This window comes from Vanessa atalanta, chromosome 22 (assembly GCF_905147765.1).
Source record: "Vanessa atalanta chromosome 22, ilVanAtal1.2, whole genome shotgun sequence".
Classification (NCBI taxonomy): domain Eukaryota; kingdom Metazoa; phylum Arthropoda; class Insecta; order Lepidoptera; family Nymphalidae; genus Vanessa; species Vanessa atalanta.
This window is the reverse complement of record NC_061892.1, coordinates 5,218,149-5,246,088: the sequence shown is the minus strand read 5'-3', so window position 1 is coordinate 5,246,088 and position 27,940 is coordinate 5,218,149. Positions and strand designations below refer to the sequence as shown.

At 32.1% G+C, this 27,940-nt stretch overlaps 2 protein-coding genes across 2 annotated transcripts in view; one reads left to right on the top strand and one right to left on the bottom strand.

The window, feature by feature from the left end:
- LOC125072649 (lysozyme) overlaps positions 1 to 17,905 on the top strand; it is a 28,182-nt gene extending 10,277 nt beyond the window's left edge. The window contains exons 4-5 of the mRNA XM_047683296.1: positions 16,473 to 16,536; positions 17,722 to 17,905. Coding sequence (XP_047539252.1) covers positions 16,473 to 16,536; positions 17,722 to 17,855 — 198 coding nt within the window. The 3' untranslated portion in view covers positions 17,856 to 17,905. The remainder of the gene's footprint in view (positions 1 to 16,472; positions 16,537 to 17,721) is intronic.
- The window catches only part of LOC125072650 (slit homolog 3 protein), a 97,160-nt gene that overhangs the window by 50,526 nt on the left and 18,694 nt on the right, over positions 1 to 27,940 (bottom strand). The window lies entirely within an intron of this gene.

Below are 27,940 nucleotides of genomic sequence, written 5' to 3'. Positions count from 1 at the left end.
TTAATTAAAAGTCTTTTTAGCTCTGCTACAATGCTTTATGTCATCTATCATATATTTTAAAATTTATTCTTTATTGAAGACGTGATGGTGTAGTGGTTACAAGACGTGATTAACGATGACGTTTTTAACGATGATCCTGTGTTCAAACCCGGGACAAGTACCAATGAGCTCGCGTGTGTTTAATTTATATTTATAATTCATCTCGTATAGGAAAATGTCGTGTGAAAATGAGAAATGGTGAATGAGAATTCCCCACCAGTCATATAGTTGAGGCTTTTGCCCAGCGTTGGGAAAATTAACAGGCTATTATATTTTATAGAATTTGTTTAAAAAAATAGCTGTTAATCGTTATACCGACGGTAGTTTTATTACATTCTAACGATATAAAACATACAAATACTAGATATGTACAAAAAATTCAACGTTTACATGTTTGTTACGCAATCCCTCTTGAACGACTGAACGGATTCTCATAAAGGGTTAATAGAAATATAGAAAGATATATTTTAATTTACTTTTACAAGCGAAATGAATAATCTTCTATACATACATATAATAAAAGTGTCTGTTTGTAATATTAAAATAGCCGCTTTTTACTAAATGTGTACACGGTACATATATCAAAATATATTTTTTTCAATTTTTGTCCGTCTGTCTGTCTGTCTGTTTGTTCTGGCTAATCTCTGGAACGACTGGACCGATTTTGACGGAACTTTCACTGGAAAGAAAAGATGATGTAATAAGGAGTAACTTAGGCTACAACAATAATATTATATTCAAACATGCACGAATGCACGGGCACATCTAGTTAAATATATAGTGTGTTCGATATTAACGTTTGTTTTTCCGTGGTATTCTGTAAGTAATAACATCGTTGTGTAACTTGTTGCTCTAATAGCTAGATAATATTATATGGATACAGAACCCGAGGTCCTGTATCCATATAATATTATCTAGCTATTAGATAGATAGATCTGCCGATAAAAAGTTAAAAGAAATGGAGTTTTTCTGACGAAAAATGTCTCAGAAGTAGCCCGTAGTCTGGCAATTTGAAGTGTGTTCACTCGTGCAACGGAAAACACGTTAAGCCGTATTTGTTGCGTCTGAATGCCTGTTGGTCTTCCCGGTCGTGTCTTATATGCCGTCATATCCAAGCGCAAGCGTCAATGGCTCAAATTATAAAAAGTCGCTGGTGTCTTCCGCACTCCTAGCAGAAGCCTTAAGCTTGATCAAAGTGGTCAACGATAGGAATATTAGTAATTTCCTAAAAATGCCCCATTTTATTCTGCGACCTTAGTCATTAAAAAAAAAGATCGAAAGAATATTGATTTCAAAATTGATTTCTTTGAAAACAAAAAAATATAAAAATATATACAAAAATCAAATCTATTTTCCTCTGAAAAAGGTCCGTGAAACCAATGAAAACTTTTCATGCGATACGAACTAAGTCAATTAGTTTTTATATTGAAAAAATACTACATAAGGTAACTATGTATGTACACACATGATTCGTTTTATTTTCGATTTGCTTTCGAAAGGTCGAATTAAAATCGAATTCCCCTTCACAAAACATAAACAAAATTAAATGTACTGAGAAACTTCATCGTGTTATATAAGGTGGTATAATATTTCTAAGAAATAAACTTATAAAGTTTTGCAATATAGCGTATTTCTGTACAAAAATCAGTCCACAAGAAATCGTAGAGAAAACTCGTCTTACTTAAATGGACAAAATTTTATTAAAGAATGTTTCTTAAAACTTGTATTTGAGTAATAAATTTAGCTTGTGATTCTTTGACTTCAAACAAATAAATCACGCGAAAATTAAAAACAAAAGAATTTATAAATTGTAGACATAAAAATTTCTATTAAACAAATAATATTTCATTCTTTAAAAAAAAAAACACATATATTTTATTTATAAATTATAATCAGAAAACTGCTACTGGCTGAATAATTCAATTCCCCGGTCAAAAATTCGATCACTATCTACAATTCGATTTTCAAAAATCGTAATAGTAATCGAGTTAAGTTTTAAATTGACTTAAAGATGGAGGATACAGCAATCTATGATATTACAAACTTTGCATAAGAAAATTAATATCGTAATAAATATTTTATGATTATTAGACTAACGGTGAAATAACACTGTTATTATAAATTACAAAGTTTAATTATTTAAAGTTTATCATTAAATCCCAATAAATAGACTTAATTAAAATTCGGAAACATTGATAATCGATTTACAATGATGTGCAATTTTCATGCTAGTAGGAATGTGTCAAATCACTAGGAAGTGGTAATTTATTTAAATAAATAAATATATTGGACAACATCACATACATTACTCTGATCCCAATGTAAGTAGCTGAAGCACTTGTGTTATGGAAAATCAGAAGTAACGACGGTACCACAAACACCTAGACCCAAGACAACATAGAAAACTAATTAACTTTTTCTACATCGATTCGGCCGGGAATCGAACCCGGGACTGGCGTACCCATGAAAACACACTGGTGTACACACTACTCGATCACGGAGGTCGTCATCAATTAGTTATGAAAAATCTTATTGATTTTGATTAATTAGTATAATAGATACTAATTAATGTGGTGGATTAGTAGTTAAATAAATCGTGTATTCTTTAAATGTTACAATTATAATGATCAATGCCGCTTATCACTTTTTGTCATTTCACGATCGTGTTCCGTGATGGCCTCTCACAGACTAAATCCACTGAAATCGCTAATGTTGTGAAAAACGTAAGCTTTAAAAAAAACCAAAGAACCAAGCGGAGTAGGTGCTCATTTTCACAAAGAAACGACTTAGTATATGTATAGCAAATAGAGGATCATATTACACGTGGAAGTTCTAAACAACATTTTATATTTTAAGGGAGAAAGGGCACAGATTATTTCGTAGAGTTCTTTTTTGTTTTTTTTCTGGCTTTTATTTGTGCCAAAAAGACACAGATTATTTCGCCAATGTCACGTGCGAGTAGAGTTCTTTAAAAAAAAATAGTAAACTTGACAGATGTCTTTTAAATAACAGTGTTGCTATCACAAAAATATATTATATCATATATTATTATCTTTATTCTTTTAATCAAATTATTCGTAAAATATTATTCGCGTTGGTAAATTCTGACGCGTTCCTGGAACTGATGATATGGTATAACATGTTGGACATGTTTCATTAGTATATCTAAATCAAAACAATAGCTCATCCTACATTTAATTTTCATAGATAATTATAATGTTTTCCCACATAATATTTATGTAGTCACTGTTTTGTTTGATATTGCACAAGTAATCGCCTACAATTAAATTTCGTACTCGTAATTGACTTTTGTGTTTGTTTTCATAAAAATATGATACCTAGAGCTCGTTACAATACCAGGAAAAGAAACGATGATTAAAGATACATCATAAATTGCCATCATTGGTCGAAAGATAAAAATAATAAAGGTATTCATTATGGATTCGTGAAAAAATGGCGTTTTGAATATCGACAAAGTTGTCATCAGAAAATTGGAAGTGTTATTAAAATGGTAAGTAATTAAGTGGAATAGAGATTTTTTATTAATAAATATATTTTAATGCTATTTGAAAATTACAAACTACTAATATTATAAACGCTATAATCATTATAAATCTTCGTTACTCAAAAACTACTGAACTTAGGGATTTAGATAAAATTTGGAATACAGATGACTTAACACAGATTGAAACCATCACACACAAACGTAGCCGCGGGCTGAAACTAGTAAAATATATGAATGTAGGTTGATTAAATGTACACCTTCTGCGTTTGGAATAGGCTGTATACTTTTCTAAGTATTTATGTTTTTAAAGAAATTAAGGATATTTTATACTGAATTTGTTTTTATCCTGATAATGATGACGTGCTCCTGACCTATTAAGATCACAACGACTAATCTCAAAGAAGAATAATCAACTTCGCAGAATATTATATTATAGGGCACAAGTGTGTGCGCAAACACAGGTGGACTCTCTATTATCTCTTTCTCATAACCCAATCGCACGACAATACTGCTACGACCGGAAAGAGACACTTTACATGCATTCAGAGCCACAGGAGTGTAGTTTCAAACTCCGGGCCACTATATTTTCGACAGAAAACCTTAATAACGTTTTACTTTATTGAACTGGGGATTAAACTCAATACCTTGGACTTTAGAGCCTTATATACAGTGTGTCCGGCTACGGACTAGCGATATTCGAGATACTAATAAAACAACTATTTTAATATACAAATACAACATAAATTTGGGTCCAACCCGCCTCCACGCTAAATGGCAGCCATTTTGATTTTTTTAATTAATATTTTTATTATCTACAAACTTTAGAAAAACAATATGACATTGTATAGCCACTAGAACAACGAGTTTTAAATAACTTAATTTAAGTTTCTGTCAGCGATATAATACATAGGGTATTCGATCTTTGGCAATATCTAGTTTACTCTAACTGCACTGTAAATATTATATTTAGATTGATGTATATCTTCAAATAAATCAATTAAACATACGAGATGTTTCTAGGAACAAGGATTTCCTCCTTGAAAGCATTTGTCCGATTTCAATGATAACACTTAAAATTACAACTTTTAATTAATTTTACGTGCCTTATGTTATTTTTTTTATTTAAGCCAATAGTAAACAGAGTAAGTCCAACTTCCCTATTTTTTGTGGAAAATGTCAATAGCTTGCTACATTATTCATACGTAGTTCTGCATATGTAATTATTTAACGCACAAACAAGTTGTAATTAGTAGTAATTATATCGTGACTTCGACTAAACAAAATTTGAATTAATCTTTCACTCTGATTATTTTTAATCAAAATCATAAAATTTTCGTTACTCAAATTTACTTTAAATTACGCAAAGCGATCTAACAGCTGTTTATCGACACAGTTTATTTACCTCAATCTGTCAAATATGATAATTGCCGGTAATTCTAAATACCAACAAACAATTTGGCAATGTAATCCAGTATTTCATATTTGATCATCAGCAATGATTGATTTTGTTATTACGAATTACACTATCACACAAATAACGTCACAGTTACACGCAGTCATATTAAAACGTCATTACCATATTGCGCGTTATGCCTCGTTTGTGTATTATTTATAACTTGAACAAAAATAACCGACACATTATGATCAAACTAGCTCATTCGATTTTTGAACACATGTATGTGCACTTACACAAATAGACTCTTCACGCCCTAACTCATATTTGACACAACGGAGAAGAAGTCAGGCGAAGCAGACACGAGAATGTGATACTGTTCCAATTTCTTGGCGGGATCATAGAATCCGAAAGAACAAAAAGCCGTTGGTTACGCTTATCTCTCTCTTCACTCTTGTAGAATTGCCGTCTCATTGAATCACTTGAGTATCTTCCAAGAAGATGACAAGCTTGAACTTCAGCAAAGATCTGCTGATGTTCAATAAAAATATAGAACACCTAAATGTATAAAAGTATGAAGAATGTAACAAAGGCACCAACTGTGAACCTGTGGATGTTGTCAAATTAAAAAAAAAAAAAACAGAACAATTTGAGTAAGAAAACCTCTCAATTTATATATAATATTCACTATGGTCGAATGATTGTCATTTGAATCATATAATGCCTTGTAAATAGGATTTAATGTTGAATATTTAAAAACTGTTAAAAACCAGACCAATTATTATTTGTTGAACTAAATTTAAATCTAATATTTACAATCCAAGACAAATAATGCGTACTAAATACTAGATAAAAAACTGCAAAATATTTTACCTACGACTAGGCAGTCGCAATTATATAATTGATTTATAACGGCCTCTTGGAAATTAATCCATACTTTAAAAAAGAAACGCGATCGTTTTAATAATAATAAAATAAAATAACGACGAAATTCCGTTCAGAACACGAATTAAACTAATAGAAAGTTCTAGAAATATATGTATGGATTTATCAAAAGCTAGTGGATGTTATTAAATTTGAGATACAGTCGACAGTATTTCAAATATCAACAACACTGCTATTCGCTATGACAATCTTATTTACTAATACTGTTACGATGTTTCTGGAACATTCAAAGCAAATGCTGAATGCAGACGTCCTGATTAGTTTATGCTCTGTATCCTGTACCGATGCTGAAGTAAATATTAGAGTTTAATTCATTTAGTGTTCGTTCATTTAAGACCGAAAACAATGTTAAAAAAAAAACGATGAAAAAAAAAATATTTGATAGAATTTTGCCTTAAAGAATAAAGACACAACTGTTATCTATCAAAACTTATAATTATATTATAAGCACTAAAACTGTACTGATACTTGTAGCCGGGGAACGTGAACAAGCCATATGATGGATGCTACATGCGTTGAAATACATGGGTCCAGTATTTTGTCAGAAAATCAATGTTAAACGTCGAAGCCGGAGCGAGAAATGTTGAAGTGAAACGGCGCAATTAATACTCTGTAATTCTAATATATTTGTGCCATTAATAGTTTAAACATTAATAGTTTAGTCTTTGGAAAAAACATTTGTTATATATAGATACATGACACTCCACGGGAATAGACAAACTGGTTAATTTTTGCCGAGAAAATCCAAACTACAATTCAATGCTACTCACAACTTTGAGTGTATTATTAATTATTTTATTTTGGTTAATTTTATCACTCATATAAATGTTAAAAAAATCTTCTAAATAAATAGATAGGTATACTAAACTACATCAACTATCTTCCAAACCTATGTAAATGCAGCATCGGTTCGGGCTTTTCGTGAAATATTCGCATAATTTTGCACTAATCACTCCGGAATGTGATGGCTCTTAACAAATGGCGCTCACTCGCTAGATTACAAGTATTGATTCATCACTGCCCATTCAAAATTTAATTCCGAATATATATCAGTCAGCGTGCTAAGCTGTAAGCAAGCTTTATTTATGAACGTCTAACGGTAGCTAAAACTGGTTGCGAACACAGCCAAGTAATAAAGGTAGTATAAGAATTATATTGCTATTTTTAAAATAATAAAATTTAATAAATTTACTGCACGCGAGTTTGCTCTATATATATTACAAAATTTAAACCTAAAACATCAGTGAAAAAACGGTTGTTAGCTTCCAGGAATATCATCAGTGTGTATATATTTAGAATCAAAATAAACTATTTCAGTATTCGGAACTTCCAATGAAATTGACGTAATTCAAATTGAGTTTTCATTTACTTAATATGATTATAATTTATTTCCTGTACGATGATGAATAAAAAAATCGTTTGGGAACATTTCGAATTATGTACATTATGTGATTCTTATGCCAAATATCTTTGTAACGAGGAAAGCCTGGAGTTCATCACCATCCGAGTTATAGCTTCACTTCAGAAATCAAAATGTCGTGGCAAGGCAAAATTATGAAAGATTGTTTGAAATATGTTTTCAATCTTTAGTGACGTATTTCGTAGTAGCAAAAACAAGTGGCTTCATGATTTATATTAAAGAAACAGCAAATGAGAATTATAATAATATACGATTGTATGCGGAGTACAGAGAACCGGGAATTTTGGCTCAACGGTTAACAGTTGATTTCGATTGGTTGATAATGATGATTATGATGAAGAATTGACTCGTCCGGACTTTTCGGTCCTTCTCAGGTATTCCGAAACTCGGAACTCGGGACTCACCACGAAACACAAGCGTGAAATGTCAAAATTTGATATGCGAAATACAACTGTTATATTTATAAAAAATACTATATACACGTATCACTGAACATCGCCAGACAGCACGCGTAGATTTTTGTAGGAAAGGGGAAGCAGGAATTAGAGAGAATAATTCCTCAGAGCACTCACCGTGATAAAGTCGATAGAAAACGCTCAGCGCCGCTATTTCTCGACGCAAGACTCGGCGTTTGTCAATATTTCACTAGTGAGATTAATTCTTACAGAATCACATGCTGAGTAATATACGTGTCTATATTATTCTCAGTTTAAGATTAACAAATTTTGACACTGACTGACTATTTTACCAATCACAATAAAATTTGACACATATGTTTTTTTAAGAGGGCTTTTTTTATGAAAGTATATCCCCTCCATTATAACTTGCTGTAAGATAGCTCTACAGCTATTTCCACATCATTCAAGCAATCGGTATGACACTTGGTTTTTATATGTGTACGACAACATATGCTGGAATTAGATATTTGAATGTTTCAAACATTACGATATCTTTCAAATCTCATTTACGATAAATATTTGAGGTATATATCATTAAAACATTTAAATTCAACTAAATAAACTATTCAAATATTTAAGTACTAATATTGAATAGCGAAACAGAGTTTATCTGTTAATTCTAAATAGAATCGTCGACAATTTCTAGTTCAACCTGTCCCACTGTGACCGCATTCGAGTAATAAAATAGATATAACAATCAGAACATCTAACTAATACACGTCCTGTACCGACAGCACAAACTATCACGAACAAGTGAAATCTCCTGACGGGTCTTTTATATCAATTAGGTAGTCAGACTTGTAAATGGGATCACTTACCGTATTACCACCACCACTCATAGACATTAACACTGTCAGCGCTTTTAAAATAATAATTTTAACTTGTGACAAAGCTCGTTAGTTTTCTATGTTGGCTTGGGTATGGCTGTTTGTGGTACCGTCGTTACTTCTGATTTTCTATAACACAAGTGCTTTAACTACTTACATTGGGGTCAGAGTAATGTATGTGATGTTGTCCAATATTTATTATTTATTTATAACTATTGCCAAAGAGCCACTTTCTAAATGTATGATTTTATATCCCTCGCTTGTTGCTACACTGGTTCACTCACATTTTCTAAATTCAATAATTGGTAACTAATATTATATTATTGGTAAAACCAAACAAATCTTAATGTTCTTGGAAAATAAAAACTGGCAATATTTTAAAATTAAAATAAAATCGAACATAATTGCTCTTTGCATAGTAATTAATTAGTAGCAGAGATAAACAAATCTGTTTATAAACAAATTTGTAATATAATCCGTATTAAGTATTAACAAAAATTTAATTCCGTTTATTAATAAAATGTAATATGATTTTGCTGACGGTACACAAACGGATGAAACGCATTATGGCCAGATTTGCCAGTGTTAATTTAGATGGAAGTGGGCCAGTGCAGCGACCTTAGATGCGGGACCGAAGGGTTCCATTGTATAACATCTCTGAATTATATTGGAATAACTGAAATATTAGAACAGATTTCATGAAATAGCAGATTTTATAGAATTATTTTATTTTATTTAAGCTTGTCCTCATTGAAACTAGCTATTAATTTATAAAGTCAGTTTCTTATTGAAAACGCAACATTAAAACACATTAATGGCTATTTATTGGTAGATATGGTACGTTAAAATTCCATTACGACACCCTCGAATTGAGACATGGCGATTTTTTGCTTCTCCGTAAGAACCGCACAGTTGAAAATAGTTATTTAACTATATCTATAAATAGTATACAACAAAGTTGCGATCTGTCTCCACTAAATTCTTTTTAACCAATCAACGGATTTTGATGCAGTTTTCACCAATAGAAACAATTCTAAACGAAGGCAGTACCACAAAATATTTAAAAAGTATATATATGACAGCAAATTTAAAAAAATGTATTGATATTGATCCAAATTCTCTTTTAAACTATAACATACTTTAGAAATTATATACGATTGCAACGTGCCACCGAAAAATCGTTCGCTGAGAAACGGGCGATCGGAAACTGACTGTAACAATAAAAATTTGAGCTTGGCAGTTTAAATTACTCAAATTTGAATATATCATTATATGACGAATTTTAATCTATATATTAAAATTACGACTCAGACGAATTGATATATTATTATTTATATTTATAATTTTGACAGACTAATAAATATCTTATCTTAAATCTAAGAGCAATTCTTTGCGTGCGTTCCGGGGTTGTTCGCTAGAAGTAAATAATCTGAAAAGTTAATTTCCTAATACACGCTGAGTAGTGATAATTCATTTCTTTATGAAGATTTAGTAGACAAATCAAACGTATAATGATCATGGAAATAGTATTCTAGAAATACGTATCAAAGTGACTATTAATCTTTACTAATATTATAAATACGAAAGTCATTCATAGCCAAACCACTGTACCGAAACTAAAAATGTGATTTGATATGAAACAAGATTGAACTTAAAGAAAATACTTCAAGAAAACCTGACGACTGACCCCTCAAACGCGAATAAAAACACGGGCGATCAGAAGTTATTGTTAAAATTTTTGAAAATATATGTAACAGTTTTAAATGAAGTAAAATATATCATTTAAAAAAAAGTAACAAGACAGACAGACAAGTGTTAATTTCCAACTGCTGGGCCAAATTCGTATCTCCTATTTCTGAGAATGTTTGGAGCTTGTTCATCCACGCTGCTCTAACATTGGCTAGTGTTAAATATGTGGCAGACTTTAATAGTACAACAGACAGTTAAACAGTAATAAGTATATACTGTTGCTAGCCCAAGATCGAAAATGCAGACATCCTTAACGTTTTAGCCACTGAGCTGTATTGGTCGTAGGGGTATTTCTAAGAAATGAAAAAAAAAATTCAAGCAACAAAGTAATAAATATCATTGTTAAAAATATAGAGTTCACGTAAATTAAGTGGATGAATTGTGACCGAGTGAAGTCGTAACGAGATTCACACCGATCAATTCTCCACCATTCGTCTATGTTAGTCACTAAAAGTTTAAGTAGTGATGTGGAAATATCACCGAATATAATAATTATTTTATATATTTATTTTAATAAAAATATATATTAGATATTTTAAAAATGTTACCAAAAGCACCTACGAGTATATAGCCTACTAGTTGTCAGTCCCGATGTTGTACGGCTAAAGTTCAAAGTTGAAATTTCCATAAATCCTTTTTTGGTGAGCGTCTATGACGCGAAAGTAGTAACTAGGCTAAATTTCAAGTCAATCGGAATTACTGAATTAATTAATTGTCAATGATCTCATTATGAGTCAACCACTGATATATCGCATAAATATATAGCGATAAATCTCACAGCCTCGTACTTATCAAAACTACAACATAATATAATTATAAACATCTTCTGTAGCTAATATTATTTCAAATAGATTTATTCCAATATCATGCACATAGATCCGCGTCCACTCCATATGAAAACTAACTTAGATAGTAAAATTAGAGTCGATACTTTTTTATCGTTGAAATTCTTCCAACACTATCGCCAGATAAACCCGCATCGATATAGGGAACAGACACGTACTTACGTTTTCAATCACCAAGGAAATCTCAATTGCGGTGTCTGCAAAGAGGCGGAATATTCGTACTATCTATATATTTATTTCCAATTGCTTATAAATAAAAGAATTTCCTATGTCTGTACGAAAATTATTTTAAGTTTAGTGTTATTTACATCTATGATATTTTAGAGTTATAAAACAAATAAAACTCGACCATTCATCATTTCTATTTTTAAAATATTTTTTTATTTTTTGTTTTTTTGATATTAGCTGCCAAAGGTATTTTTGAATGCAGCTTAATATTAGATTAAATTCTAAAAATACAACAGAATTTTAATATTAATAATCTTTGCAATTAAGTAATGCCATTGTATACATTATATTAAACCTACAAATAAAATATACGTAATGTCTCAAGTAAAACCTGGCGTATAAGAAGTTCAATACTCTCTTACTAAATACGTTCTCTGTGCAAATCGAAGCGATTGAAATCAGTCTGGGCGGTCGGTAAATAACATCTAGCGTCCTAATACTTTCCGAGATTGCTAATCCGACGTCTCCCGTTCTTATGTTTACAGTCGAAATGGAACCTAGGATTATGTTATTGGATGATCTAAGGATGCATTTTGGTATTGATGTAAATATTAAAATGGGAATATTTATATCGAAGTAGAAATCTGTTTTTGAGATGATAGCACAATGGTACGAACATGTGAATCTTAACCGATGTTTAGGGTTTCAAACCCAGGCTTTTGAATGAAACGGGTTTTTAATTGGTGGTTGGGCTTTGTTCTAGCCCGTCTGAGTAGGTCGACCCACTCATCAGATATTCTACCGCCAAACAGCAAAAACCCAGTAGTATTGTGTTTCGGTTTGAAGAGTGAGTGAGCCAGTGTTATTACAGGCACAAAGGACATAATATCTTAGTTCCCAAGTTTTGTGGCGCATTGGCGATGTAAGGAATGGTGACCACTTACCATCAGTTCCATATGCTACTCCGCCTATTTTTATCATTAAAAAATATATAACACTTATATTTTACAGTGTTGTTAGTAAAATTATAATAAATACAATAAGTTTTTTTATTTAAAAAATATTCTGGAAAGCAATCTCAGGACCGCCTAATGGATCCAGTCTAATCCATGAATGTAAATACACCCAAAACTGTTCCAGTATATAAATAATGAATTATATAAGCAATGATTTAAATAGTTACTTGAATGCAATGTATATTCGATAGCCTATTGGCCTGATATCCACCCGGCTGTAAAGCACAAAAACGCCGTTTAAAATCGTCTACGGTTTAAATTAACGACATAATAATGATATATTTTTATCACAATAATGCAACTCAATCAAGAGTACAACTAACACGGGATAATGGATAATTCCGCCCACAGCGCCATCAACGGCCAAATAAATAAGCGAATTAATTAAAAACATGTTTGCTGACTACATACAAAATGCAGTGCGGTGTGTTCTGAAATTTGCATTTTTATAACGCCCCTAATGGAGAAATGCGTATCGGATAGTTTTTTGACGGGAATAAAATATAATGGCTCCTTTTTTAATTTTATTCGTGAATAGTTTTGCCGGTTTTTTGTACAAATTTTATTCTAAATAAAATTTTTAACAAAAAATAAAAATATATTATTATGAAATTTAAATAATCGTTGTTTAATAAAAAGGTGTCGTAAGGCGTGATTGGAATGAAGTTCCTTTTCCATAGAAAACATCTTTTAAATATACACAATATACACAAGGAAATAAATTAACAACGCGTGAGAGTGATTAAATAAAAATAAGTCATTTTAAAAATAATTTAATTAATATATATGCGTTACGTTAGGTAAGAAAATAATTTATGAATATCTGAATTCCGTCCAAGTCTTCGCCCGTGAAGCAGTAAAGACGCAAAAACAAGCAAACAATTAAACAAATTGATTTTAGCATTAATAAAATTATAAGTTAGGATAATTTCCTTAGATACCACACATACTATAAACGCAAATTCTGCCGTGAAGGTCGATATAACATCCTTATTTAACCTACTTGTAACTCACATTCGCCAACTGTCTGTCGTGTAATATGCAATAAATAATTCCGTTTGAGATTTATTTTTTATTTCGATATTGTAAATTTAACGTGATAGTACAAAACAGATGAATAAAAAATGCGTTATTATTGTTTTTTTTTTATATGTCAGCATTTTTCATTTGTACCTCTTTCCTCTATAATTGTCACAAACATGAAATAATGCAAGCTTGTGCGGTTAAACGATTAATATCGTGGTGGAGAGATTTAATGAGCGACAATTTTTTTTTCATAAAAAATATTTATAATTATTCAGTACGATTATCATTTAGCGTCAAAGATTATTTAGGAATTTAAGAGCAACGATATGCAAACCAAACAATAAAACAAGCATCTAATATACATATATTCCGACAAATAATGCAGACGAGGTTTTATTTCCAAAGCCTTCAAAAAATTTCATCTATAATAGAATAAACACACCATTAATTTACATATTTGTTTAGGTCGGCCATTTGTAGATCCAATGGAAAAATTTATCCCTTGTAGCATCAATCTCTTGTCTGACTGTCGAAATATCTTTTACTCCGAATTTACTGGACGAAGTCTGTTGACAATTATATTTTTATCTAGTCCGGTCGCGGTCGCGTTTACGTAATTTATTCAAATATATCAATTCTTAAATTTAATGTCGATCAGGGAAAAGTAACTTGCGACCATAACCATCCTTAGACAACATTCGTCTCAACTAATAATAGTTATATACATATTAAACGATAAATCCTTGAATAACTAGTAGATAAGAATTGAGAACAAGAATATCGTATATATGATTCAATTACTTTCAGAGAATGTTTTTTATCAGTGTATAGTTTTAACTTTTTTTTTCAATAAACATAAAAATAAAAGAAAACAATTTAATTAATAAGCAGACAGATAACAGATCGCTGACAATAATCTCAACTACGTTCCACACTATATTTTATAAAGAGATTTATGTCGTTCCAGAAATTTCTAATAGTCATCAATATTTTTCTCAAACTCAATCGCAGTCGTCTCCTGAAATGACAGTTCAGATCGTAAGAAGCAGACAGTTTCAATCCGACGACGGAAACAAGGTTCTTGTGTCGAATAAATGTCACTTGATCACAGCGAGGCAAGAGTCGACTCTTCTGTATTTTATAACAATACAATATTTTATTTTATATCTTCAAGAAAATTTGATCTTCATTTCTTTCTAAATAACAATAGACTAAATTGAAGATATATAAAGACTTTGATGGATTTTTTATTACTGTTAACTTAAAAAAAAGTATATATTTTAATTCGCTGATTAAACATTGATACTAACAATGGAATTGCTATTTATTTTTTAAAGGAATAGTTTTTATGACGATTGAATATTTCAGTTGGAATATGTTCGAATTTTAAAACATTAAGACAACATATTTTCAACCTTAAAGAACCGATAAAGGCCAGCAGCTGGAACAGATGAACCTTACCCGAAGATTGTGAATTTAACCCGGGCATGCCTCACTAAATTTTCACCTGATTAATTTGTTTTTATAATTCATCTCCTATTTATCAGTAAAGGAAATCATCTTAAAAAAACTATTAAATATTGAAATTGTTTATAAAACATATTTTATTGTTTTTTACAATTCTTGAATATGTACATTAGAATTTTGTGGATATACATTATTAGTATCGTTATTGCCTGAAAGAAGAGCCTGACAGACTGGCGCCTTAACGCGTTACGTAACGAAGCGGTTAACGCTACCATAAGAAGTTATCACTTGAAAACTGTGCATGTGTCGAATGAATTTCTGCTGAAATCTCTATGTGGATATGATGGAATAATCTATCAATTCACAATAGGAAACCTCCTGTATGCAGCAATAGTCCATTCACGAGCTGTTACTTTACTTTACTTTACTTTTTACCCACTGGGTCGTCTACTATTATAGAAAAATGTTCCACCGCAACAGCAAAAAGAAGTCCTGTGATAATTCTTTTTCTTTTTACTGCATCTCAAGAACGGTCCGTCGCCTTCTTAATGCCAGATTTTATTTTATTCCTCGTTTTTTCTTTAAAACTTTTACGTGACAATTCATTTTTAAAAAAATCTATCGTTACATAATATTATTAACATTGTAGTCAAACACTCTTAATGTATTGATACATTATATTAGCTTTACCTTTAAATGTTTTTAGAAGGTATTTCATTATATATGTTGTCTTCTTCTTTCGAATGTTAATTCAATAATGACAGAAAGAGAAATCAGTGTTTAATTAGATAAACAAAAAATCACATTTTTCATCAGTAGTAAGGCCTTATGTGATTAGACTTTATATTTTGTTTTGAATCTCTTTAAATATTATTCCATTTTCGTATCAGTAAATAATGATCAATCAATTTGTCAAGTTTTTCTATCATCTATCATAAAGATTTATCACGCTTCTTGCCGAATATAATCGGTCTTAGCGTTTTATATTATCTCAATAATTATCTTTTAATAAGAATTTGTGCTAGTAACAATGGCTACCATATGAGCAAAATAGTCCCATAGAATAAGACTTCTGGATTTTAGCCGAAAGTCGCAGCTTCGCATCCCGGTAGAATTTCATGAGCTCATTTTTGTGTTATAAGTCATTAAAAGGATATCGTCGTAATAAAAACTGGCATTCGAAGGATGCCATGATATTTAATAAAAATGTAGGCACGAAAACTCAGTGATCCTTATCCAGATTTAAATCTTCAAGATGAACGAGTTCTAAGCACTGGTCCAGAGACATTTATGGCATCGATAAGCAACTGAGCAAATGGGCCACCTGATGGTGGTCACTGGTGGTCACTGGTGGTCACAAGTGGTCACCATTGCACATAAAAATTAGCGACGTATGAAATTTTAACCATTTCTTACAAAACTAACGCGCCACCAACAATGGGAAGTGAGATACCTATTACGTACTTTGAGCAAACTGGTACACAAAACTACTAAGTATTCCTGCTGGGCCGTAGAATATAAGATGAGTGGGTTGAACGTAACCAGACGGACTCGCTTAAAACCCCCAAGTGTATTTTAAATTATATTAAATGTATTCTATTTTGTATTTAACAGATAAACAACAAGGAATGGTGTAAGAAAGGAAGGAAAGGAGGTCACTGCAGCATGAAATGCGAAGGTGCGCTAATCTGATTAATACTTCCAACTAATTATGTTTCACTGCGTCACTCGCAACATTCAGATTTCATTTAACCGTGCTCTTCTAGCGTTTAATAAACTTTATTTCATATAATTGAATTTATTAAGACTGCATTTCTGTGAGTTTGACACATTGCAATGTCTTACTGTGGATTCCATGCATTGTCTTTTAAATACATTTCATTAAGAAAGTATAATATATGTAATGAAGTAAATTAATGTTTTATGATTATTGCGGGTTCAAACCCAGACTAGCACCACTGAATTTTCATGTACTTTATTTGTGTTTATAATTATTAATCCCGTGCTCGGCGGTGAAGGAAAACATCGTGAGGAAACCTGCATGTATATTTCAAAGAAATTCTGCCACATGTGTATCCACCAAACCGCATTGGAGCAGCGTGGTAGAATATGCTCCAAACCTCCTCAAGGCTGTTACTGTGAATGTTTTATGTGTAACGTACATTCAATTAGATTGTAGATATTATATAATCTGTTCTTAATCTCTCGTAGGAACTTAGGAATGAGAACTGGAAGACATACATAGTATAATGAGGAATGATATTTCCCATTATTGACACTAAATAATAAGTTAAAATCACTTCTATTATGTATTTTATAAATACAACTTCACCGATTACTAGTAATCACTTCATAGTATAAAACAAAGTCACTTCCCGCTGTATCATGCGATAATAGATAGAGTGATTCAAGAGGAAGGTTTATATGTACGTATGTTTGCGCTTACATTGCAAACGCTGGCTGAACGAGATATTTCTCGTCAAATGTAAAGGATAAAAAATATTGATAGCTTATTTTCGAAGCGATTTTAAGCAATACAGCATTAATCCTTATCCAATTAAGTACCTTAAATATATTGTGCATTTAATATAAATCATCTGTTTCTGTCATCTGTTTTAATATAAATCATTCTGTAGTATATTTAGTATAAGTAATGCATCCGTGCGAAGCCGTGGCCGATTGCTAATTTTTCATACAGTGTAGAACCTAAATCAACCAATAAAAATACCCATAAAGAGAACTTTGGCTGTCAGATAATGCTATTATTTATATAAATAATATTAATTTCTACCAATTCTATTAGAGCACTTTGATACGCTTTTTCTATGAATGTTAATAAAACTAACTCTTAAATTTATTTCAGATCTCCTAAACGAAGATCTAGCTGATGATGTACGCTGCGCCAAGCGTATCTACGACAGAGTTGGATTCAAGGCCTGGCCTGCCTCTTATGCTTATTGCAAAGAGAAAAGCCTCCCTGATCTATCTAGATGTTAAAATATAGATGCATAAAGTTGTATTGTTATATCCTTAATAAGTATTAAAGTTTTGAGGCCACTTGTTAAAGGCAAACTATGAAAATCTGACGTAAACTGACAATGTGTTGAAAAGTCGAGGGTATTGTGTGCGAGCGTGTTAACGGTCGTGGGGATAACAGGGCTTCATCATCGCATACACCGTAAAGGCAACTAACGCTGATTTGCGCGTTCACTGTACCGTGAAAAGCATACGTTTTCTCTACTGCATTCTTTATTCAAATAAAACCATGCCTTAAATATGTGGTCTTAAAATTTTAATTCTCAGACGAATTTAATACACATGATAAATAAAACAGTTTGTTTATTGATTAAATAATGCATTCGCGATTATAATTACAAAAAAAATAATTTGCATAAACGAACAATTTGTAAAATAAATTTTCAGATACATCAAATTGTAAGTTTTATATTGAAACGATTAGAAGCACATCAAGGGTCTTGCTCAATAAATAATAATAAAATAATCGGTGTTGAGCATCCATATTTGTATAAAATACTTTTTCTAAATATGGATTATGTCATAGGTTAAGATTTACTCATTATTTAAAAACATTAATCATCTACATACGTCATAGTACAATATAAATTTATAATTAAAAAAGTAAAATATAGATTACATAATGGATGAATATTGAAATTATTCTAGGATAGAATTTCGAATAGCAGGTAATTGTGCAATGTTTAAATAATAACTTTTTTTTTATATATTTAACCTTCTAATCAACGTATTTAGTTTAAGTATTACATTTAGATTCTAGGTCGTAGAAATAAATTAGTACTAATTTACTGAATTTTCTATATTTGTACGGTTCATGTGTTACGAATTGAAATAAAATAAAATAATATAAGCATTTGTTTGTTATTGTAATATAATATCCATTTTCAAAACTAAAGAGACATAATAATTATGATGATCCCCCTGACCGGTTTCGGTCACAACATCCATTCTCAAGCAAGACTGCCATTTACGTGGTACACGCAGTGGCCTAGCTATCGTAGGGCTAGGTGATACAGTGCACAAGGGCCCCGGAGCTCGGGGTGCCATCTAACCTAAGCTTTGAAAAGAGCGGGTCAAGCAACTCGCCAGGTCCTGAAGTTAGAAAACCTCGACCCTGTTTACAAGTTTTTTTTTATCCTATCTATAATTTTGAAGGGCAATAGAAGCTAAAGAGGGGGTGGAAAGAGGGAGCGAGAGCCGATTCTTTTTCTATGCACCAGGGCCCTTGCCCACCTAACTATGCAACTGGGTACGCGGTATATTACAATGCACAAGTTCCTAAAACTATCTACCTATTTTACTCTCATAATCCAATAGGGAGCCGAGATGGCCCAGTGGTTAGAACGCGTGCATCTTAACCGATGATTTCGGGTTCAGACCCAGGCAGGCACCACTGAAATTTCATGTGCTTAATTTGTGTTTATAATTCATCTCGTGCTCGGCGGTGAAGGAAAACATCGTGAGGAAACCTGCATGTGTCTAATTTCAACGAAATTCAGCCACATGTGTATTCCGCCAACCCGCATTGGAGCAGCGTGGTGGAATATGCTCCAAACCTTCTCCTCAAAGGGAGAGGAGGCCTTTATCCCAGCAGTGGGACATTTACGGGCTGCTTATGTTATGTTTATGTAATCCAATAGGACAGTAATTTCAACATAACTGGAAAGAAATAATTTGCAGTATCTACCGCTTAATGTTCTCACCGAAGCAAGGGATTGTCACGCTTTTAGACTCCAGGCTGCTGTTGAGATTTAACGACGGGAAAACCTAATAACTGTTTATCGGTACGACGTCGGAACCTCGAGATCTGTGTCTAATAAACTACCTAGACCAACGAGGGCACAAATCAGATATAATAATAATACAACAACAACGTACATATTAAATTATATAATATATTGTTCACAAAATCACGTAGCGTATATCTTAAGCTTACCGCCTGGCGAAATTTGTTCTGGTGAATTAACTAAGATGCACATTGTAGCTATGACGGAATATGCAGGCGCATTATAAACCACTTTGATATTCTAAGCATTTCAGTAGATTAGTACATAGTTAGATTATAAATCGAAACGAATATTTTAATTGAGATTTTATGTATATAATATGCTTAACAAGATCTTCAAAACTTTTATATAATATAGTAGGTCCCTCCTATATTATATAAAATATGTCTACTTTTGGAAAACCCGATCGCAGCGCCACCATTCTAAGTCGTACAAGGACTCAAACGACACTTCAAAATGTTTCATATTAAGAGTTATTAATAATCGGTCCAGTCATTAAGGAAAAGTTCATTTACATACTAACATACAGAAGAATTATATATATAGAGCTGCCCGTCCTAACTTTCATCGAAATCGGTCCAACCGTAAAGGAGTTGAGTTTCGTACACACGTGCAGAAGATTAATATATAAAAACTCATTTCCTCTACCGATGTCAAGGTTGGTTCATTTTTTGGACAGATTCAACAGGAAAATGCTACACCTTTATTGTCACCGTTGCACGTGGTCATGTTTAATACAATAGCTGTTCTTATTTTGGTCTCGTTATACTTACTTCAATTCTCATAATAAATACAAATAAAGTTGATTGAAAGCATCAACATTTTACAAATGCGTCATGTAATTTTATTATGAAAAATAAAATAACTCATAATATATTCACCATGACATTTGTCACGTATAATTATTAATTATTTACAACAAAAGTCATGTCACCGTTCTATAATGAAGTACTAAAAGCCTATTGGAAGTTCATTATTACGAGCTTTAATTAAGCCCAATGATGTGTTACGGATTTTAATATCAAATTGCGTTATAAATTAAAACGATATCACGTCAGTGTTCGACAAAAATGAACTATTTATTATATCATAAGTTGATTTAAAATAATTAATTTGATATTAAAGAAAATTCTCACGAATTGAAGACAATTTATTTTGTCGAGACTGAGTTTTCGTGTGTTTAAATTGTATCTCGACAATGTAAGATAACCATTTGTATTCTCGTACATCTATATATATAACTATCAGAATACAAACAGAAGAAATCCTAATAGCTCAACAGTATAATGGGCTGCCTAAAAGTGTGAAAGGTTGAGCTACGATCCTTGGGATATTGTATTAACCAGTACTACAGCCTACTTTGTCTTTACTGACATATCCTATATATGAATAGCGTAAGCCGATATTTGTCCCAGTGATTATGGGAAGATGGCTGCACTTAAAAATCGGTTATGGTCTCATTCTAAAGAGCTCTAGCCGAAGATGTGCTGAAAATTAAAGAGGACTATGAGGACAGGTAAGCACCACTGAATTTTCATGTGCTTAGTTTGTGTTTATAATTCATCTCGTGCTCGGCGGTGAAGGAAAACATCGTAAGGAAACCTGCGTGTGTCTAATTTCAACGAAATTCTGCCACAAGTGTATCCACCAACCCGCAATGGAGCAGCGTGGTGGAATATGCTCTAAGCCTTCTCCTCAAAGAGGAGAGGAGACCTTTGCCCAGCAGTGGGAAATTTACAGGCTGTGAATGCAAAATAGATTGCAATTTACAAAATTGTTACAATTTAACAAATAATTAATTTTAAAGTTTAACAAATAATTAATTTTAGAATTTAAGAATGATTAACAAAAATGAAAAACGCAAACAAAACTTAATTACTATCGACAAACTCCAATAATTTTAACTAACGTATATTATTTGACATAAAAAAAAAATTTAAATAAGGTGTCATTTTGGCGCTAAATGTAGATGAGTGACTTGCAGTGTTTTTTTTATGTTATAGGTGGCAAACAAGCAGGAGACTCATCTGATGGAAAGTGACTACCACCGCCCATGGACATCTGCAACACCAGGGGTTTGCAGGTGTAGTTTACAATCAAATTATATGAAAAAATAAAACCTGTCATAGATTTCGAAATTCCTAAAATGTATTTTAAATAAACATAAGTTTACCCGGCGAACCACTATTTTTAGTAATTGCTGATTGCTGTCTAAATAATATCTAAAAATCAGTTTCAAAGGCTAACAATTTAATTAAATTTTCATTTCAAACTCATTACCAATCACTCGAAAATGAGAAAAAAATGTGACGTTGAAAACCAAACAAGATTCAGAACGGAGAAGTTTTAATTTTTCAGAAAAATCAGCGATTCGATTCGATCGTGATTCACAATCCGTCGGAATACTTGAACAGTCGATAAACAAACGATGTTTGCGCTTCCAATACCAGCTTTTTCTTGATTCAAACAGAATTCTGATTGTAAGTGATTTATGCGAGGAATATGATTAGCTTATTTCATATACTTGGAATATTGAATAACTAACTGTAATCTTATTTCTCAATGTGAGATTTACGACGTTGTTAGATGAAAAAAAGTTACTGATTTAGCATAAAAACAGCTGTTTTTGTTAAAACAATGGACATACCAGTATCCACCTTGTTCGACGAATTACCATGAAAGTTAACACACATTTGTATATTTGTGAAGGTTTTTATGCTATTAACTTATTTGTGAATTGACGCTGCAGTACATCAACTGCTGTACCGTTGAACTATATACCATAGTATTTGGTTTTTTTAATGTACATTCCTCATCGTGCTGTGTCTCTCATCTCCTTAGCAATGAAACATGAAATATTAAAAATTTCTAAAAGTCAGTATGTTATAAAGGACTCGTGTAAGTTGACAGGTAGATAAATTACTTTATAAATCGAAATATGATAAAATCAAACGTAAAGACTGTTTAAATAAATTCTAAAGTTTCATAATGTTCCATAATACGGGCTGAACTTCTTGGCATGTCGTTAGATTTTCAAAAGCCCGGATATTGCTTCAACGCGGTTAGTTGCAGTTTTATTTTCATAACCGAGACTGATGAAATTCAGAAAGTGCGGGTATAGAAAATGCATTTCATACAAAGTCAATGTAATAATGTCACGCTTTTTGTATATAATATAAAGCAAGGACTGCGCTTAGTTTTCATTTATTCGGGTTATAGTTTAAGCTACTTGACTACCGAATTGGTGCAGTTACTAGCTTTAACGACCGCGGAATACGAGGTCCTGGATCTAGCCCTGGCCAATAAAATGTTATCATGTTTTTTGTTCAAAATATTTTAAGTTACAAAATATAGTTTTGAATTCGGCAGCGCTTACTATCATGCTTCGGAAAGTACAAAAAACAGTTAGACCTGTCCGCGAATCCCATTGACTTAAGAGAATGTAGGAGAAGAGTGCAAGTGTATTAAAACTAAATCATTCACTATAGTATGTCCTACGCAGATAACTAGCTTCACTTGAAGCCGGGTGATGTGGACGATCCCATTATCATATTGATGTGAGTTGTGACTGAAATCAGTCAGGAGGGCATCATCAAACTGTTTACTGACAGTAACCGGTGTAAAGGGATTTGTTAAAAACTGTCATGGTGAGAACTAACCACTCAATAAGCATTCCAACGCAATACATCTATACTACATATTTAGTTCCAGTTTGAAGTATTACAGGCACAAGAGGCTAACATTTTCGATCCTACTAATGTTGTAATTATAATAATCTATTTTTTAGAGAACGTTTGAAAGATTTTAGTTAAAAGGTACATCGCAATGCACGAATCTACCTTCCGAAGGTTCCAATAGCGAGGCGTGAAGTTTCTCCCACGCTACAATTTCATTAAAATAGATGACAAAGACATCACGACAACTTTGACCAAAACATACATACAGACCGAAATCGACATAATTATTTAAAAAAAAAAAGAACGTATACTTGGTAACTCATAAAAGAGTATCGTTTGTAGGTTGTATCGATTTTATTTTATTTTCTCGTAATTAGCTATAATTGGATCCTCGTCCAATTATCGACTCGATTCATCTTAATCGCTCAAATATTGATACTAAGTGGTCAGTTTTTATACAAAATGTGAATTAAGCTAATAGCAAGGGTTCCCTTGTCGAAATCGATGTGAAACGATAATGACGTAAAACCTCATATATAAAATATTATAGAGTAACATAATTACCACATTTACTTGGTGGTAGGGCTTTGTGCAAGCCCGTCTGGGTAGGTACCACCCACTCATCAGATATTCTACCGCCAAACAGCAGTACTTAGTATTGTTGTGTTCCGGCTTGAAGGGTGAGTGAGCCAGTGTAACTACAGGCACAAGGGACGTAACATCTTAGTTCCCAAGGTTGGTGGCGCAATGGTGATGTAAGGAATGGTTAATATTTTTTACAACGCCATTGTCTATGGGCGGTGGTGACCACTTACCATCAGGTGGCCCATTTGCTCGTCCACCTACCGATATCATAAAAAAAAATTTCAATCCTCAATTTTCAATCCTAAGCTTAATAATATTAAGGGTGAAAATGCTAGTAGAATTTCGAAAAATCCTGAAAATAGTTTTTAATGGCTATAACCTACTTATACGCCAAATGACTTCGATTATGTATATGTATAAAAAACTACAAAAAAACTAAAGCAAACATTAATAACAAAATTAATATCTTGGTGTGCGTGAAAGCTACGGTTGACACACGCCAAACGTCATACTAATTTACTAGTGCAATTAGTAGTGTAGTAATTTACTTGTACTTAGTTTCCAACTGTTGGCTCCTATTTTTTTTCGACGCGTACTCATATTTGACAATCTATCTAAACATAGTATTACGTATGTATATGTTTGTACGTAAAATTGCTATAACTGTTGTTGGTGATGAAATAATTAGTTGAATACCTTGGACTAAATGTAATGTAAGACAATGTAAATCTTGGATTATTACAGTCGAGTAATAATCTATGTTAATTTGTAATTTTTACTCGTTTATTGGAATACCTCGAAACAACAGTCAAACAGCAGTATTGATTTTGGTAAATAGCGAGTTTATTTTGAACAGTTATTTTGAAATAACAAAATATTAATAGAAATTGTAGGCTAGACTTATAGAACATATTTCATAATTTTAATAAAGCAATGTATGCTAAGTACTTCTTGTAAAAACCAATTCCGAATCTTGCATAACAATAAAACGACGATACAAAAGTACTTGGAAGAGCCTCTATTAAAGTGTACTATAATTTATAAATATATAAAATAGTAACAGCCTGTAAATTTCCAACTGCTGGGCTAAGGCCTCCTCTCCCTTTGAGGAGAAGGTTAGGATCTTACTCCACCATGCTGCTCCAATGCGGGTTGGTGGACTCACAGTGTGACAGAATTTCGTTGAAATTAAACATATCATCACGATGTTTTCCATCACCGCCGAGCACGAGATGAATTATAAACACAAATTATATGAAAATTCAATGGTGCTTGCCTGGGCTTGAACCCGAAATCATCGGTTAAGATGTACGCGTTCTAACCACTGGACCATCTCGGCTATTTTTACTTTGATTGTACGTTGTATTTTGATTTGGATAATAATAATATTTATTACTGTATGTTTAAGAATAAATTAAATATATTATATCAAAATGTATTCATATTTATCTCTAAAAATGTTTATACATGTACCAGAAATGGTTATGGCCATAGACCGTGGGGTCAGAATGGTATCTGCAACTTTCACATCATTAGGCGTCCCGTATACTGTTCAAGATTTATATTGTTTAAACTGAATCAGGAGTTCATATAAATAAACTGTAAGAATAGTAATATACAGTAAGAAAAAATACTTTAAGCTGATAAAATAGTTTAAAGTAAAAGTAACAGCCAGTCCCACAACTGAGCTAAGGCCTGCTTCAATGTAGGTTGGATACAATTGTTAATCCGTCATATACTACTAGTTATATTGTAAAATTAAATAAGTATTTTTTTTTAAAGTAATTTATGACCATTACTGAGGTTTGGTTTTAATAATAAAAAATCGACGTAACTTGGAATTATTGTAATTATTAGTATTATAATATAATATTTATTATCATTTCTATATATTGTGAGTTTTGCTAGTCATGTAGTATAATTAGATACAGTGTTCTTTTGCTAAGTTTTTATACTCGTAGTTATAAAAATATATTCTCTATTTATATTTTATTTTTTTCCGGCAATTTATTCTATTAGGAAGTCCTTATACGACTTTACAATAAACCATAAAGTTTTCCCATGCACAATAAATAAAATGTAATCAATGGAAAACCCACGCGAAGACGAGAATATTGTTCTAAAGCAATCGTTTAAATGGTAATGACACGGCTTTCCCATAGGAAGCCGTAGAATTACTAAAGAGAATACAATGGACGACAAAAGTGTTTCGCTTCGACGTATTCCGTGAAACCCTTGTACGGTAAAGTATTTACTTAAGACACGCTTATAGATTCTTATTTTATTTGTTTGTTTTTTTATTGTGATTTGTTAATAATTTTAGTATATTTTTTCTTTATATAAAATAACTAGGCAGACTGAGATGTCACATCCTTTCTGCTGGTCACACTAACTAACTCACACTTCAAACTGATAGACAATAATACTAAGTATATCTGATATATTACTAGTTCAACCTGCGACTTTACCCGCGTGAAATTGATGAAAGTTTTATACTACATAACCCGGCCATTTTACCCCCCTCGAAGGTCGAATTAAAAAGTAGCCTCTTTCCTTCTCCGGGAGTCAAACTATTTCAATAATGAATTTGAACTAAGTCGGTTTAAGGGTTTAATCGTGAAGACAACAGTAACAGACAGAGTTACTTTCGGATTTATAATATTAGTATATATTACCTTATTTTATTTCCGTTTTCAAATTGTAATCATAACAAGATTTTATTCTTTATATTTTTGTCCTTTAATAAAAACATTTTACTCGGTGCCTATGTACGAGTTTCATAGAACACGTGGGACTGAACCATCGTGGATTAAACTTCGCAGAAGTATCGGTAAACTTTCAAGACTATTATTCTGCTTACGATTGAAAATCATTCTAAAAAATATACTAAAGTCAACACTTTTTTACGAATTAATATGTAAAAATATTGCAATGGTATATTAGCAATAGAAAAAAAATCGCAACTTAAACACTACCATTAAAATATGTATATAGGTTTATGTGAATTTTGTCTCCTAACATTTTTAGAAATGTTGTGGTATTTAACCTCGGAATTTCTAAGAAAATTTGTAACATTTTTTTAATTAACGCATAAATATAATGCGGATCCCTAAAATAAGCATAAACCTTATGCAGATGGCTTATCGCAATCAACGTATAAGGTTACAGATTCCACGACACCATCGAAATGAGAGTGCCTGCTATTTTAACGTTAACTTGGTTTTCCATCAAAGGCAAAGCTAAACATTTCAAAACTAACAATACAATTATTATAAATTTAATAAGAAGAGTTTTACGTACAGAAAAATATACCCTTCATATTTAAACACAATACTAAATAGTAAAATGCCTACAAAGTAGATGATATCTATCCAGATTAACCTAGAAATTTTATTCAATAAATCTTCTACCTTCATCAGCGTTCCCATTTTTTTGTACCTTTGTTAGATTGAGAAAATAGATCAGCTGGTGGTAAATGGTCACAACGGCTCATAAACGTTGCCGCCGTAAGAAATTTTAGCCATTATATACATCGCCAATGTACCACCAACGTTGGGAACTGAGATGACCATTGTGTAGTTACACTGGTTCACTCAACTTTAAAATTGGAACACAACAATACCAATTATTGTTGCTCGGAGTTAGATTGTACAGTAAAATAGCAAAATGTCCACTGGAACGGCGAAAAGAGTGAAGTAGCCCATACAGGGTACTGAGTTATCAACCATACGTTCTTAGATGTTTTATTCTTTGTGTCGGCACACCAGCTCCTTAAACAAAGCAGATGACAGAAATACAGAATATTGATGTTTGGCGGTAAAGTAATTGATGAGATAGAAATGCACAAAGAACAAACACCAGAAAAAAACATACATACATTAAAATTAATACATTTAATATGAAATTAGAAAGTTAGTCTGGATACAATGGTGTCTGCCCACACTATCAAGTCGTGGCGACCATGTGACGCCCCCGGATACCGACATACGATGGACAT